Source organism: Carassius gibelio, chromosome B5, assembly GCF_023724105.1.
Source record: "Carassius gibelio isolate Cgi1373 ecotype wild population from Czech Republic chromosome B5, carGib1.2-hapl.c, whole genome shotgun sequence".
Taxonomy (NCBI): Eukaryota; Metazoa; Chordata; class Actinopteri; order Cypriniformes; family Cyprinidae; genus Carassius; species Carassius gibelio.
Genome location: NC_068400.1, coordinates 18,453,907 through 18,471,885, shown reverse-complemented (window position 1 = coordinate 18,471,885; position 17,979 = coordinate 18,453,907). Strand labels below are relative to the sequence as shown.

The following is a 17,979-nucleotide window of genomic DNA, read 5'->3' as shown; positions in this document are numbered from 1 at the left end:
TTAAAAGTAGGCATGTCCAGCTAGACATGGTTTATCTGATGCATGTGCCTGGTTCATTTAAGTTAATGTAGACCGAGAAAGCACATCCTGTTGAGTTTTGTAAGGGTTTCATATTATTTAGGGTGTCTTACGACCCAAACTGACGGAGCTGAAGCTCTTTCCTCTAGTTATCGGGATGGAAGTTGTGGATCGGGATCCGCCGATCAGAGAAGTGCAGCAGACTACACTATACAAGATAAAGCTTCAGTTGCTGTTGTTTGTAATAGAAAATGAAAACATGTTAGGCTACCTGTGAGGTTTTTCTTAAATAGGCATATAATAAAATTAGTAGGCTAAAAATCTGCATATTTAATGTCATTATAGATCATATAGGCCTACAGTAAAATTCAAATGGCATTGAATAAAGTAATTTCTGTTTGGTCTAAATAAATAAATAAATAAATATAATTATTTTAAAAACAGGATTCATAAACTCTGCTGTCTGCCGCTTCACTCCTGGTGAAAATGAACTGCTGAGCTGCGGTTGCCGCTTGTCGGTGTAGTACAGAAGGGATGAAAGGGGCGTTTCATTTATATTTATTTATTTTTAAATAGAAAATCAAATGACCAAAAGATGCACGGACCTCGCCCTTATGTTGTTCCAAACCTGGATGAGCTCCTTACCTTCATACTGACAACCAAACAGCTGATGGTGGACACCGACTTTCACAGTAAGAAAAACTAATTGGTAAACAGCATTCTTCACAATATTTTATTTTGTGTTCAACAGAAGAAAGGAACTCATTCAGGTTTGGAACAACGTTTTAGATGATATATCCCTTAAATTCTAAGTCTAAGTCATGGACTTATAATTATAATTATAAATATATGCTGTTATTTTTTTTTTTTTTACTCATCACAATATTCTCAACACGATTTCCTTACGAAATATTACATTTCTATTAAAAAGTCACTTTAATGAAGACCTAAATGAAACGTGTTTATGGATATTGATGATCTAGAGACTAAAAAAAATTACACTCCCAATTGCAGGTTGAATAACTTTAATGCAAACCTTTATGTCTATAATTATTTACTTAATTGCAGGATGAATTGGATGAAACTGCACGTGTGTGGGATGCGCATGTAATAAGACCATCGAAAAACGAAAGAGTGCCAAGCGGTAGACCCAATGTCATGTACTTATTCCCAGAGCTCTACAGAACAGAGAACTACATGTCACCAGTGGACCCAGGAGACCTACAGCTGTGCAAGACAGAATGCACATTTCGTTCATCTGTACCTTGTGACAGTGATGTCTATGACATTTGTAATTCTGTTATGACTGAAGCAAACGTTGAGCTTCCAAAGGACTCCTATCAAGCAATAGACTTATACTTGCATCTAAGGAATGCAATACTGACTTTATTGTAACCTGTGCTCAGACTGAAAATAAATAGAGGGGTTGGTGGCATTTTTTATTTACAGGATATCCGATGCCCAAATGCTATTGCTAAAGAAGTACTATGATGTAACAATATACATTTTAAAAGGCTTGTATAGCAGTTTAAAGGTGCACTTTGTATTATGTAAATATTTAGGCAACAGTTTTCAGGAAAAGTACTTCTCTAAAATACATAAAGGGTTAGTTCATCCAAATATAAAAATGTTCATTAATCAATCACCCTCATGTCGTTCCAAACCCGTGAGACCTCCATTCATCTGACGCTGCTGACATGTTTTTTTTTTTTGTTATTGGGCACACTGGAAAACACGTCAGCAGCGTCATACATCAACGGTCACAGCAGTCGCACTCACAACAGAAAATGTATTATCGATGCTTCAACAAATTCTAACTGACCCTCTGATGTCACATGGACTACTTTGATGATGTTTTTCTTACCTTTCTGAACATGGACAGTATAGCGTACACACAGCTCCAATGGAGGAACTGAGAGCTCTCGGACTAAATCTAAAATATCTTAAACTGTGTTCTGAAGATAAACGGAGGTCTCACGGGTTTGGAACGACATGAGGGTGAGTTACTAATGGCGTAATTTTTATATTTGGGTGGACTAACCCTTTAATGTTATTGAGTATATGTTATTATTTGTTTAGGCAAGGTACTTTCTATTAGTCTTATTAAATAATGAAAATTATGTAATTTATTTACAATTGTGTTTTTCCAAATTCAGACTTTTTCTTCTGTGGAACACAAATGTTTAGCAGAATGTGCATAGAGCAGTTATCAGCATCCTCTGTCAACATTTTTCATACAATTGTTGTAAATGTTTTCTCAGGCTGCTAATGCCTGAAATTCTGTTAAACCTCAAAGTCAATCTTGTTTAGAAGCAACACAAATAAATAACAGAACTGTGATTTTCTTGTGAACAATCACTTTAGACTCGTATGCAGTATTATTTTTCCTCCCTTGATATAATTTAATAAGCATCAAATGCACTGAATACAGAAAGATGTTAACACAGTTGGGGTCATTTTATTGATTATTATACTAGAATACAGACAATGTTTTGCTGACATCTAACAATGTTTACAAACATGGATACTCATACATGTTTTTCCTGCATTACAGTAAATTGTAAAGGAAAGAAAAAAAAAAATGTCAGTGTCAACAATATTAAATGGATTAAAAATACAGTGCGTAAGGACCTGTCTGTTTTTGCCCCATTATAAATTGAACAGGAATAGATTGGAAGACTTTGCCTAAAATTTGTCAACATGTTTGTGTATAAAAACACTTCTATACAAGTTTTGAATAACAAGTTTAACTTCCCTGAAACCAATGGGGTGAAACATAATGATTTACATAATCTCCTCCATGTCTAATTCTAAACACTAAACCGTTTTCTAACAATTCTTTTAATAGGGTATTTAATAGCTGGCTTCTGATTTGTAACAAAAAAATATTTGCAACTATAAACCAATGTACAGTATAGCTATTCTATCTTCTTTCAATTCAGTGGAATTTAATGTTTTGTATAAAATGGAATAGAATGGAAATTGAAACTTGACTCCATAAAACATATTTAAAGTTTATCAAACTATAAAATCTTAAAATGTCTTAGAAACTACTCCGGACTACAACTAATAATTGTTAAATTACATTACAAACAAAATTGCATGAAACAACACCACCAGTGTACACAAAATAAGCTTAACCTGACTTACTCCATTTCATTACAATTAATACAGTCATAGAATGTCCATTGCAAAGCAATCTCCATTTAGTACATTGTCAAACTCTGCACGAAACTCTGGATAAGAGCTGTATGTACACGGTAAGTCGAGAACTGCTCCACATGTATGTGCAACAGGCCTACGTCCAAGGCCACATGATACATTAAACATGACTTCGATTTTGTCTTTACACACTACAGTAGAGCCGGTACAGAATCGTAAGAAAGTCTCCAGCTTTCTTTGGTCTAGATTTTTCACATAGCGCTGCAGATGATTAAGGGTCAGCTGCTCTTGCTGGTTCAAGCAATCTTTTGCTGGCTTTATCATTTGTGACACTTTCTTGTTTGTAGCTTTCTTTGAATCGTATGCTTCAAGTATGCTTTGTCTGGTCAGATTCAGAATGCCAGTTGGCATAATGGTCCGGAAGCAGTCAATTATAAATTTGGGCTCTTGAAGGAGGACTTTGTGAGCCATTGTCAAAATAGCAGAACAAATGTTTTCTTTTGGAGGCAAGCAGTATGAACCCATCCGTGAGAAGAGATCAAGTAAATCTTCTGCATTATTTTCATCCAGGTTGCCTTGAATAGCTTTTTCAACAACAGATTGCTCTGATGCAGACAGATATTTAAAAAATGAGGACATCAAGAGCTCTTCAACAACGGAGTCCACACCATCAATACAAGCCAATATAAATGCCGGAGACAACCTGATGGGCATCACACCGTGATCAACATAGCCTTTCACCCACACTCTTCCAACAGCCTGCCACTCCCTCTCGGAGTAGTCTGGTCTCAGTCTTGGAACTCGTTCTTCCTCACCCTCACACTGAGCAAGAAAATCTTCCCAAAAGGCAGTGTACAGTTCACGTGACACTCCATCATCATCAATTGCATTTTCATTAGTGAATTCTACACGCAGGATTTGCTTTAATACTTCGGGTTTTGAGAAGATCTCCAAAACATCTTTTACTATATTGACCCTTCTCACTTTCACACTTTGGATTTCTTTCATGCTCTCAGGATTCTCTGATTCTTCAATCAGCTGTTCTGCAGAAAATGATCCTTCTGTCTGAGGTTGATCAATTAATGGTGGATTCTGCAGGATTCAAAAACAGTGTATTATAACATGAGAAGGTAACATTAATAACACTGTGCCTTTGTGATTTACAATTAATTAAAACCACATCCAAACCACTTCATGCGTACTGTTGATAATTTAATTGTATTACATCTATGGTGTCAGTCTTAGCTGTTGTAAAGTTTAAATACATTAAGCATATGTAAATATATACCTCTGTCATGAGTGTGATAGTGACATTTTACAAGTTTCAGTAAATGTTAAAATGATACAGTAATTCTGTAATAGTTTACTCACCAAATGTCATTTCAAACCTGTTTAACTTTGTTTCCATAAAACAGAAAAAATTGAATTTGTGGAAGGAAAAACTCATTTGAATTTCTAAATGAACCAAAGGCTATATTTTACTATTATTTACAGTGTAGAACGATTCTAAGGTTCTCCTGTTGTGTTCCACAGTAAAAAAAATAAAATCAAAACAAAATAAATAACTGATTTTAAGCGTACTATCACTTTAAGGGTTTAAATTATGTTTTAAAAAAATAAGATAAAAAAAAATAGTACAAATAAATAAATAATATCATACATATGTCATACCTGTCTAGGATCCCCATCTTCTGTATTCCAGGAAAGAGTGGAATCCAAAATGGCAAAATTATCATGTGCAATTCCAATCTGGATCTCGGAGTCCTCCAGTTCTAGATCATAAGACACAGCAACAAATGACCCTGGCTCTTCGCTCAAACACACCACATCATCAGATTCATGGTCATGAGGAGTGGATGCCCAATTTTCCTCTCTGGAATTTTGACTGGTAGAGAAGCTATCCTCATCTTCAATGAGTGATGAATGACTGACAGGCACAGGATCACTTGACTGGACAAGTGGTTGTCCTAATATTCTTGCCATGCTTCTGGTTCTCCTAGTACTCTCTGTCTGTTGAAAGGAGGCAAATAAAAGATATACAGTGTACATTATAACATTATTAACAGTCTGCCTCTCTATTTCTCGTTCTAAATAGATATATAGAAGGCATATAAACATCTAAAGATATACAGTGTACATTATAACATTAGGGCTGTGAAAAAAATCGAATTCGTAGCTATATTTCCAGCACGTGCGTTCAGATCAGGGTTGCCAGGTTTTCACAACAAAGCCTGCCCATTTGCTTCTCAAAACTAGTCCAATAGGCTCATTCGCGTTTCCATGGGGTTCCCCGATCAAAATTTCGTTTTGGCAGAAATGCTTTGGTAAAATTTGCATTTTAGGAGCTAAATATCACGTTATTATTGGGAATGGGATCGCTTAGACCCTAGGACATGAAAAACTACCGCAGACTTGGCAACACTGTTTCAGGTGGCGCTGCAGTTACTACACAGAGCCTTATGTAGTTCACGGACAAGCTACGCATAATCGCTTTTTAAATCGGCAATAAATCGCCTGCGATTTTTAAATCGATTTTGTGTAGATTTCCAGTGAACTACTGCTATGTGTAGTAAAGTCCAACCAGTGTTGCCAAGTCTGCGGTTGTTTTTCGTGTCCGCGAATTGAAGCGACTTCAATTCCAATAACGTGATGTTTAGCCCCTAAAATATGAATTTTACCAAGGCAACCCTGCCAAAAAAATGTGTATTTTATCGCCTGGAACGAAACGCAATTGGGATAGTTTTGAGAAGCAATTGCGGGTTTTGTTTTGAAAACCTGGCAATCCTGATCTGAACGCTGGAGAATGCTAGGAGCGCCTTTACTGACTAGATGCGCCTTCGACTTTTTGCACAGCCCTAAATTATTGTTTAATCCTCTCTTTCTTTAAATAGATAGGTACACAGGAAGGAAGCATATAGACACCTAAAGATATACAGTGTACATAACATTATCAACCTATTCTCTACCTCTCTCTCTCTAAAATAGATTCACAACAGAAAAGCACATAAATTACTTTTTTTTTAATCCATCTTACCACTCTTGGCTCTCGTTCCAGTTCGTCAAGAGTAAAATCTGAGGACGAGTCTGATGAAACTTGGGGAGAACTGACCAAATCCTTTTCCATCGTGCATACGTACAGTCGTAGCATTCTGAGTTTACTCTGCTCATATAGTTCATTCACTGTCAGACTGAATGGAATAGTGGTCTGGCTGAAATCTCGCATCTCAAAAGTATAGCTTGCAGCTGGGCCTTTTGAAGAAACCCCTTTAGGAAAAAACAAATCCTTCCCAATCATCATCAGTTCCTCAACCGAAGTGTTCTTTTTAACCGTCACATGTCGCGTTCCTCCTCCATGTCTTGTCCGAACCTGGTGAAATTCTCCTTTATAAAAATGAAGCCACCCAATTTCCAGTCGTCTGGTCTCTTTAGATGCATGTTTGTTGCCGATACCTGAAAGTTTGCTTAATAAACCCCCGTCATTTGCTGATGTACTGCCTCTTTTTTGAATCTTGTCTCTTAATCTCTGCAGTGCAGTGGATTTGGTGGTTTCACATGCTGCGAGTCTTTGACGGCAAAATGCTCTAACTGCAAGACGATCCCCATATCTAACAATATATTTTCCAAGTTCGTCTTCGGTCATAATTGCAATGACACTTATGTTGATCTAAAAGGAAATTTCAGCTATAAATACATTGGCAACGAAAGCATGCATATTGATTAATTATCCTAACTGTAATTTACCTTATCCTCTTTTATTTTCTCAATCAAATCTTGAGAAATATCTCGTGACCTCAAAAAATCAACAAAATCTTCTTCCATGTTGAGATCTTTTGAAAAATTACGCTCTAAACACTCTCACCCACACATTAGTAATGATGCTAATTCAAAATGCATAAAACGGAAATTGCACGGCGTGTGCACGCCATAGGTTTCTCGTGCTCACGCAAAAGTCTCTCGTGAGCACACAAAACATTTCTCGTGTGCACGCGAAAGTTTCTCGTGAGCACGGGAAAGTTTCTCGTGCGCACGTCATAGTTTCTCGTGAGCACGTCATAGTTTCTCGTGAGCACGTCATAGTTTCTCGTGAGCACGCAATGGTGTCTCGTGCGCACGCGAAAGTCTGTGTTTTATTTTTTTTGCAAAGGTCCCTTTAGAGGCTCCGTAAAAGCATGATCAAGACAAGAGCATATTCAATATTTACCAAGATGGACAGACATGTGAAATATATAATTCATACCTACATTATAAAGCATGTTACACGTACGAAGAGTACAAGTTTATTGTAAAGCGTACCTGAAGGAGCAGCTTGACTCTTTCTATGGGAGCAACAGCAGTCTCCGAAATCGCAGCGGCGATTCCACCAGCCAAAAAGTCCTGGGCAAATGAAAAAACGGTCTCACTCATTGTTCCGTGATGCTGCTGGTTAATGTCTTAATTTATAGATAGTCAATTACTTTTCTAAGGCCCTGATCGTGAGATACAATGAGATGTCTGCTCTTTACTGACTCATCTGTGCTTTAAGGTGGAGGAAACCCGACCTCTGTATGGAAATATTTGGTGTCTGTCATAGGCTATTCAGTTGCACTGCCTTCCTGGAAAAACCAGTTAGACTAGAACTAGTCAACCAACATCGTAGGCACTGGTCTCCTGGGTGATCAGGTGTTCAAGCACCCACGGGAATGACCGAGCAACCACAGAAAAAAAACATGAATTAGGCTGTGTTCAAATGGTATAATTGCTTACTGTTTACTGCCCAGTAGGCTACACAGTGCATACTGCCTACTATTATTTAAAGAATAGTGATTGAAACAGTATGCAATATGCAAAAAAATGTTTCAGAATAGTGTGCTACAATGTCGTCACATGACACAAACTGAACATTAATTCAGCACAGCTGTGGAGGCTGTTATCTTGCAAATAAATGTGCTAACTGTTCTTTTTAAAGTCTTGTTAATAAGGCTTTATAGTAGTAAAGAATAATGGTACATTGCCCAATTTAACTAATTTCATAATTGGTATACTGTACATATTGGACAGAACTGTATCAACACTAAGATATCTTTAACTGAACAATAAAATTTTTGGCAGGCAAAAAAATCTATATATTCTCATTACATTTGCAAACAATGATAAATTCTGATTACACAAAATATCAGCATTTTCTTTAGCAACAGGTAAATATGGTGGCAGATATGTCAAGGCAAGTCAAGTCACCTTTATTTATATCAGAAGTGTCAAGTAACGAAGTACAAATACTTTGTTACATTACTTAAGTATAAATTTTGGGTATCTATACTTTACTTGAGTAATTATTTTTAAGCCGACTTTTTACTTCTACTCCTTACATTTTCACGCAAGTGTCTGTACTTTCTACTCCTTACATTTTAAAAATAGGTTCGTTACTTCTATTTCATTTCGGCTTGTTTTCATTTGTCATCATTAAAATGAAAATTAAAATTAAAACTATCCAGATAAATCGCGCCATCCGGATGGAGAGAATTTGATTGTGGTTGGATGAGAAGTATAAACATATACCATTCCGACACCCTATTGGTTTGTACGTGATCCATCGCACCTGCACATGACACAAATAACATCACACTCTAGCAAGCACATAACCAGTTTTGGGTTCGTTTATGTAAACATATATTTCTTAAAAAGAAGGGTTGGGTATGGAACCGGTATCCGATCGCCTCAGAGTCAGTCCCCTTAAAGCTGCGGTAGGTAACTTTTGACGCTCTAGCGGTTAATAAACAGAACTGCTTGCGTCTTGCAGAAGAACATAGTAGCCGGAACTACTTCTCTCTGTTTATGTCTATGAACAATCAAAGGTACTGGGTTACTCCGCCGCGGTATCCCCGAAGCAATCTAAAATAGTCCAATATAAACACTTATTATAGGTGCACCCTAGTGATTCAGGACAAGCTAAAAACACGGTTTGGAAAATGGATTCATGGTGTACTCGCTTATTATATACATTTTTCTACATTTTGAACACAAACAAAGTTACGGACCGCAGCTCTGATTGGTTGTTTCTTACCGGGAGCGGATGAATTTCTGCAAATGGCAATAGGACCACTGAGAGGAGCCAGAGGAACTTGATTTTTTCACAGAATATCTGTCTCATATGCTACTGTCAGGACATAATGGCAGGTTTAACAAATATGTAAAAAATATATTTTTACAAAAGTTTCCTACTGCAGCTTTAAATGTCATATGAGACCGGCGTCAGACCAGTCTACTCCCGTCTTTCAGCGCACTCTTCAATCCACATACCGCCAGCGAAGCAGCGCATGCGCACTTAAATACAAACAGAGAACACAAGTTATGTGTTTATCGATAGATTGTTGGAATATCTGTATCTGTACAGTTCTTTGTCATAAATACAGTTTACAAAAGGTCACTGAGGAGCAGTCGGTTTCTCACCTTTTGTAAAGTTTTTTTCACAGCTCATCACTAAACAGCTGTTTCCTCCAGCCAAAATCTAGCCCTTAACATATATGAACGAACATATACTTTAATTACACTTATTTGAATATACTTAATCTAATCATACGTACTTTATACACACACTACTGTGCAAAAGTCTTAGGCATGTTAGTATTTTCACTTAAAAGAATGGTGTTCGGCCAGTTATTTATATTGTTCAAGTGTGTCAGTATAAAATATCAGTTTACATTTCCAAACATTAATTTTGCCGTTGTCAGACTGCTTGTGCATTCAAAATCACACTAGATTGTAAGTTAATGGCAAACTAATTCCTACTTACACACTACAGCAAAAGATATAAATAACTGGCTTAAAACCCTTTTTTGTGGTGAAAATACTAATGTGCCTAAGACTTTTGCACAGTACTGTATTTTAAAAATGACATTGTTGCTACTTTATAAAGAATGAGCATATGTTGCATGTCGAAATCAATCAATTCCAAGACGTGCATAATTTGATGGGTTCGTTTAATCTGGTTCACTGCATGGCATTTATTCACATTATACAAAACGTTGAGTGCGTTCACAATACTACAAAAACCACTCTTCTTCTGCGTCTTCTCCGCTCCCGCCCCTGTCTTCTGTGGGCGCCCTCTCCTGTAAGATCTCTATAACAACATGCCTACTTGAGCATCACTCAATATAAATTAATGCATTTGCACCAACCTCGATTTAAACACATTTCCTGCATTAACTCCATCATAAATTTAGAGTACATATGAACTAAGTGAACAATAAAATAAATAAAAAATAAAATAAAGACATTTGGGGGGCGTACTCTTTCTCTAAACATTAACATCAACATTCCAGGGAATATTATTCTAAGCCCCTCACTCTCCCATAAAGACATTTGGGGGGCGTACTCTTTCTCTAAACATTAACATCAACATTCCAGGGAATATTATTCTAAGCCCCTCACTCTCCCCTCCAAAAATGAATGCTGTCTCAGCATTCCATAGTTCCCAAAGTCTCACAGATTCTTGCAAAAAAGTACATTAGGGAGTCAGTCTCTATACTTGATGCTAATTAGTCTTGAACTGTAAATGACATTTGTCTCCCATTTCATGTCATCTGTTGAAGTAGACACCACTGGCCACATGATGTCTGAAACATTGCTCTGCCATAGGACGGGCCCCGCATCAAGTGCTGAAAGTTTCAACCGTTAACATACTCTATGCTCTATACACAGACCCACATATGTGCTCTTCTGAATTTATCATCATATTTAAGCAATCTATGTGCCAATGTCTGCTTACTGGTACTTTATGTGTATTAAATGAAACATAATCCCATTAACTTTTTCTTCATTATGAACCTATGAACTGTGAACTGTGTTATTACTACTTTACATAACAAATATGAAATCAAATGACTTTATGTGTAATAGAGGGGGTGCCTAATGTATCATATGTCAGTGTTGTTGGTGGGTGCCTTCGTCTGAAAGGATACATTCTTTGTGGCTGGTGAGTTGCTGCTGGGCTGATGTCGTCTGCCTCATCGGATGATGTCTCCTTTCCCCCTTCTGCCGCCTCATTTTCATCCTCCAGTTCACTTGCAGACTTCCCGAATTTCTGTCCCCTTCATCACACATTTCCATGGGCAGTACATGTTCGCATTCTGGCTCTTGGTCTAATTCTCCTTCTGTTGCCCCTAATTGGCACTCATTCTCCTCAGCTTTTGGTTGGCTTTCTCTCTCTGTGCATTGCTTTATCGGCAATGTCGTCCAGCCTCTCCAGTAATCCTCATTCTCGGAATCCTCTTCCATCTCAGAATCCACTTGGTGTATGTCCTTTTTCCCCTTTTCCACTGTCACTTTTCCCCTTGATTGAATTTTACTCTTGTTCTGCTGGACATTGTCAACCGGTAGAAAGTCACAAGCCCTTAACATACATCCCATTTCTGTCGGGACTTATGCATCATTTGAGTTACAATGTATTGTTTTAGAGTTTGATTCCACTGCAGTGTTCTGTGCGCTTATTTATAGGCCACCTAATTTTGACAGTACTTTTATACGAGATTTTTGTGAATTTGTAACTCATATCTTGCCATCATATGATCAGCTGTTATTATTGGGAGATTTTAATATACATGTGTGCTGCCCAGGTCGACCCTTGGTCAGTGAATTTAGTAATATTTTGGAATCTTTTGGTTTTATGCAACATATAATTGGAGCAACTCATGTTCATGGTCACACTCTGGACCTTATTTTGACAAATGGTGTTGCTGTAAAAGATGTAAACATAGAAAATGTCTCCTTCTCTGATCACAGCCCTATTGTTTTTAATGTGCATACTGAGAATCCTGCAGTTATGGAAAAACATCTGGGCTATTACGCTCGATGTATAAACTCATCGATTCCTCCTCAGTTTAGTGAACTCTATCATTCTAACGCTATTGAAGGATCTATTTTGAATGCTGTTGAGTCTTCCATTGGGCCTGATGAACTGACTTCTCTTCTCTATACAAATTGTTCTAATATTTTAGATGTTATTGCACCTTTTAAGTTAAAGTCACCCAGGCAGAAATCTTATTATTGGCTCGACGACAATGCTCGCTCTCTTAGGCGGGCATGTCGTCAAGCGGAGAGGAAATGGAAACAGGATTCGTTAACTGTGTCTTGTGAGTTTTTCAAAGAATGTTTGTTTAACTTTCAGCTAGGTCTAAGTATTTTTCAGATTTGATTAATACACACTCTCATGGACCTAGAGTTCTGTTTTCCACGATTAATTCAATAATTAATCCAGGTTGTAAGTTTCATATGGAACCCTCAACTGAACGTTGTGCAAAAATTGTACAGTTTTTTTCAGAAAAAGTGTTAGCTATTCACTCCTCTTTTACCTTGCAGTCATCAGATCTGTCACTGTTTTCGCTGGCAAGTCCGGCTTCCTTTTCTTGTTTTCAAAATGTTTCTTTGAGGGAACTCTGTGATTTGGTCAATAAGATGAAGAAAACTGCCTCTTCGCTTGATGTCATTCCTTCTGAGATTATTAAGGCCTCTTTTTCTGAAATCGGGACTTCCATTCAGTCATTGATTAACTCGTCTCTAAGTGCTGGGGTAGTCCCGAAATGTTTTAAGCATGCTGTAGTTCAACCTTTGCTTAAGAAACAGGGTTTGGAGGAAAATTGCCTTGATAATTATCGGCCTGTTTCTAAGCTTTCATTTTTATCAAAACTTTTAGAGAAAGTTGTATATTCACAATTGATTTCCTTTTTAAATGCAGCTAAATTAACAGAACCTCTCCAATCTGGTTTCTCTGCCCATCATAGCACTGAGTCCGCTTTGCTTAAAGTATTCAATGACATTTTGCTTGCAGTGGATAGTGGTAAAAATTCAGTTCTGCTGCTTCTTGATCTAACAGCTGCTTTTGATACAGTTGATCATGATATTCTTCTCTGCCGGTTAGAAAATTTGTTTGGTATTGGGGGTATTGCTTTGCAGTGGTTTAATTCATATCTTAGAGACAGGTATTTTTCTGTAGAGTTAGGTAAGTTTTCTTCATCTGTTGCTCCTATTATCTGTGGAGTGCCTCAAGGATCCATTTTAGGGCCACTGCTTTTTAATTTATATATGTTTCATTTCATTTATATGCTGATGATACCCAGTTGTACATACCATTGAAAGCTGGTGATACCATTCAACCTTTATTGGCCTGCCTAGGAGATATCAAGAAATGGCTTTCCAATAGCTTTCTTAGACTTAATGAAAATAAAACGGAAGTAATTGTCTTTGGCCCCCCTAAGTTGAGAAGTGGTCTCATCAATGAGCTTGGCAAGCATTTCCCCTCAGTCTCCTCCCAGGTCAGAAATCTTGGTGTCATTCTGGACTCTGAACTTTGTTTAACTAAACAAATTAATACAGTTGTCAAGAACAGTTTTAATCAGTTACGGATAATCTCTAGACTGAAATCATTTTTAACTTTTAATGACCTGGAGAAAGTCATTCATGCTTTTATTACCTCCCGCCTTGACTACTGTAATTCATTATATTTGGGTCTTCCTCAGTCTTCCATTGCACGCTTGCAGATGGTACACAATGCTGCTGCAAGGCTGTTGACCGGGGCAAAGAAAACAGATCACATTACACCAGTTTTAGCCTCTCTTCATTGGCTTCCTGTCTATTTTAGAATTCAATAAAAAAAATTGTTGTTTGTTTTTAAAGCTCTAAATGGTCAAGCCCCATCTTATCTCTCAGATCATCTTACTCCTGTTTCATCCTCCAGATCTCTAAGATCTTCTGATAGAGCTCTTTTAGTTGTCCCTCGATCACGCTTAAAAACGAAGGGTGATAGGGCTTTTTCTATTGTGGCCCCTCGTCTCTGGAACCAACTTCCACTGGACATTCGCCTTGCACCATCTATCACAACTTTTAAAATGAAGTTGAAAACATATCTTTATTCCCAGGCATTTTAAATTGAATTTTATCTATGTTCCATTGTTTTACTGTATAATCTGTTATGTTCTGTTTATTTTATGTTTATCTTAGACTATGTTCAGCGCTTTGGTCAGCTTTGCTGTGAAAAATGTGCTATATAAATAAATTTTACTTACTTACTTACTTACAAGGCAGCAAAAGGTTTCGGTGTAGGACCCTCGTTTCCCCTGGGCCATGTTCTGGATTAACCTCATACACTGGGCCGTCTGCATACTTCCTCTCGGTCACAACATGCACTCGATCCTCCCAGTATGACCGGAGTTTCACTGGACCACCTCTTTCTCCCCGATTTCTCACCAAAACTTTGTTTCCCAGCTGGAGATCTGCTCCATATATCTTCTTGTCATAGCCTTGTTTTGCTCTCCTCTGTTCTTTCTGAACTGTCCTTGATGCCACTTCATATGCCTCTTTCATGCGTTTTCTCCACTTGGCAGCATAATCACTAGGTGACACTCCACTCTCCCTTGGCTTCAGGCAAAACATTACATCAATGGGCAGCCTCGGGTGTCTGCCATACAGAAGGTAATACAGGGCATAACCTGTCAATTCGCTGCACGTACAATTATACGCGTGGACGACCTTGTTTAGAGAGCTCTTCCAATCAGCCTTGGCTTGACTCGGCAGGGATCTCAGCATTGACAACAACGTTCTGTTGAACCTTTCCACCTGCCCATATCCAGCAGGGTGGTATGGGGTCGTGTGGGAGTGTTAGATATCACAGATTACCTCCATGCGCTCAAACAGCTTGTTTTCAAATTCCCTTCCCTGATCGTGGTGGAGTTTAGTGGGGAACCCATATCTGAGAACAAAGTCGCCGAAGATCTTTTCTGCCACTGTTTTTGCAGACTTATTTTTGCAAGCGTACGCTTGGGCAAAGTGTGTAAAGTGGTCCATTAATACTAGGATGTATTCGTAGCCACCCTTGCAGCACTCCAGATGTAGAAAATCCACTGATACCAGTTCGAAAGGGTAAGTCGTCACTATATTGACCAATGGGGCTCTCGTCACTCTATTTGGACGCTTGCGTTTCAGACAGCTACACTCCTTGGTGACATAATGTTCCACATTAGCTTGCATGTGAGGCCAATAGAACCTGTCCCGGATGAGACTTAGTGTGCGCTCGACTCCCTGGTGACCCATCTCCTCATGAAGCTCCTTAAACACCAACTGGCGGTATTTTCTGGGCAGCACTGTCTGGGTACGTCCTGCCAATTGTCGACACAATAATTCTTCCTCATCCACATACAACCTGTTTCTCTGCCTATACAGAACAGTCAACTCATCGCGACCATCTCGTCCCACCAACCTCGGCCAACGTTCTGCTAGCACATACTCCCGCACCTTTCCAAGCACTGGATCTTTTTCTTGTGCTCCTTTCAATTCCTCTGGGGTCACTTTGGTCTCTTGTGTTGCTCCTTGCTCCTGCTCTGCCTTAGAATAAATTGCTGTTAAGACGGTTGGAATTGCTATTAAGACATCCAGGGCCTCTCTTCCTCCGGATTCAGGAGAAGTGCATCCATGACAGCAGCTATGACTCTTGGGCTAGCCTCTTGCGAACAGGTCTGCATGTAACTTTCCATGTCCAGAGGCATCCTTGACAGCCCATCAGCATCCCGGTGTACGCAGCCTGGTCTATATTTGATGGTAGAATTGTAGTCAGCCAACTCTGCAATCCATCTGTGGGTGGTGGCATTGAGCTTGGCCGTGGACAAAACATATGTCAGCGGATTGTTGTCCGTATAGACCACAAAGGAGGTTGCGTGATACAGGTATTCACGGAATCGTTCACAGATGGCCCATTTCATCGCCAAGAATTCCAGTTTCCCCGAGTGCAAATGGTAATTCTTCTCTGGAGCTGTTAGGGTCTGTGACCCAAAGCCAATGACCACCAGTCTACCTTTCTGCCTCTGATATAGTACTGCACCCAGTCCATCTTGCGACGCATCACAATGCAAGATGAAGGGCTGTTCAAAATCAGGGTAGCCGAAGATCGGAGGATGAAGCAAGAATTCAAGTAGTCGGTTGATGACATCCTGGTGTTTTTCTGTCCAATTTATAGGCCATCTGGAATGAAGTTGGGCTGGTTTTCGCCCTTTACCCTGACCCTTCTTACTGTTGTCCTTTTTAATGCTTGTCCTTTTCCCTGAAGGCTTCCCTGTTGACAATAGTTCATAGAGGGGTCTGGCAATTTGGGAAAAACTAGGAATGTACGTGCGATAGTATGACAGGAACCCCAGCAATTGTTTCAGATCTCTGACCGTCTTAGGCTTACGGTCCCTTGGTGCTTGTACGGGTGCAATTTCCTTGGGGTCCATAGTGTATCCCCCTCTAGAGACTATTTTCCCAGGAACTTTACCTCAGCCCTGAACAATGCACACTTCTTGGCTTTAAGCTTCACTCCATGGGCTTGGTAGCGGCGTAGCACTTCCTTAACATCACAGAGGTGCTCCTCAAATGTCTTGCTATGTATGAGGTTATCATCTAAGTATGGAAGGCAGGTGTCATCCCTGAGTCCCACCAAACACTCCTCCATACTGCGCTGGAACTCGGCAGGGGCAGAGGACAGCCCAAAGGGGATCCTGACCCATTCATATAGGCCCCACGGTGTTATGAAAGCTGTGTATGGTCGACTGTCCTCCTCCACAAACCCCTGATGATACGCCTTCCCCTGATCCAGAAACCCGAAAACCATGTACTTCCACATAAACTGTTTAGCATGTCCTGCACCCGTGGGATGGGGTGACGATCTGGGATGGATTTGTGGTTGAGCTCCCGGTAATCTATACAGAGACGTAGATTTCCGTCTTTCTTTCGGACACAGACAACTGGAGATGCATAGGAGGAACGAGACTTTTGAATCCATCCTTTATTCAAGAGGTCTTCCACATATTCTTTCACCTCCTTGTGTATAGGTTTTGGTACGTAGTCGGAAAAGAGTGGATTGCCCACTTCAGGTTGGTGGAGAGTTCCTGCCTCAAGTGGAGGAGTTCAGGTATCTTGGGGTCTTGTTCACGAGTGAGGGAAGGATGGAACGTGAGATTGACAGACGGATCGGTGCAGCTTCTGCAGTAATGCGGTCGCTGTACCGGTCTTTCGTGGTGAAGAAGGAGCTGAGCTGTAAGGCAAAGCTCTCGATTTACCGGTCAATCTATTTCTACTCTCACCTATGGTCATGAGCTGTGGGTCACCGAAAGGACAAGATCCCGGATCCCGGATACAGGCGGCCGAAATTAGCTTTCTCCGTCGGGTGGCTGGGCGCTCCCTTAGAGATAGGGTGAGAAGCTCGGTCACTCGGGAGGAGCTCAGAGTAGAGCCGTTGCTCCTCCACATCGAGAGGAGCCAGCTGAGGTGGCTCGGGCATCTATTTCGGATGCCTCCTGGACGCCTTCCCAGGGAGGTGTTCCAGGCACGTCTCACCGGGAGGAGGCCCCGGGGAAGACCTAGGACACGCTGGAGGGACTATGTCTCCCGGCTGGCCTGGGAACGCCTCGGGGTCCCCCCGGAAGAGCTGGAAGAAGTGGCTAGGGAGAGGGAAGTCTGGGCATCTCTGCTTAGACTGTTGCCCCCGCGACCCGGCCCCGGATAAGCGGAAGATGATGGATGGATGGATGGATGGACATACGTACGCTTTACTGGTGTCGTGTCACTCAACCTGATTCTCATTTGGAGTGACGGGATGCACCCCACATAATTTTCATCCATTGAAAATGCTGCACACTCCTCCCTCAGCAGCTGTTTAACTTTTCTCTGTTGCTCAGGAGTGAGATGGTCAATTGACACTGGGTGGGTCCCACAGTTTTCTATTAGTATCCTGTCCAGTGTTGTCACTCTTGTTCAGATCCTTCACCTCACAGCTTATCATGTCCTTACCTTCAGTGA

At 39.9% G+C, this 17,979-nt stretch overlaps 1 protein-coding gene across 1 annotated transcript in view; it reads right to left on the bottom strand.

The window, feature by feature from the left end:
• Window positions 1–7,634, bottom strand: part of LOC127958744 (ADP/ATP translocase 2-like) — a 30,431-nt gene extending 22,797 nt beyond the window's left edge. The window contains exon 1 of the mRNA XM_052557701.1: window positions 7,474–7,634. Within this exon, the coding sequence (XP_052413661.1) occupies window positions 7,474–7,584 (111 nt within the window). The 5' untranslated portion in view covers window positions 7,585–7,634. The remainder of the gene's footprint in view (window positions 1–7,473) is intronic.
• Between the last annotated feature and the right edge of the window lie 10,345 nt (window positions 7,635–17,979).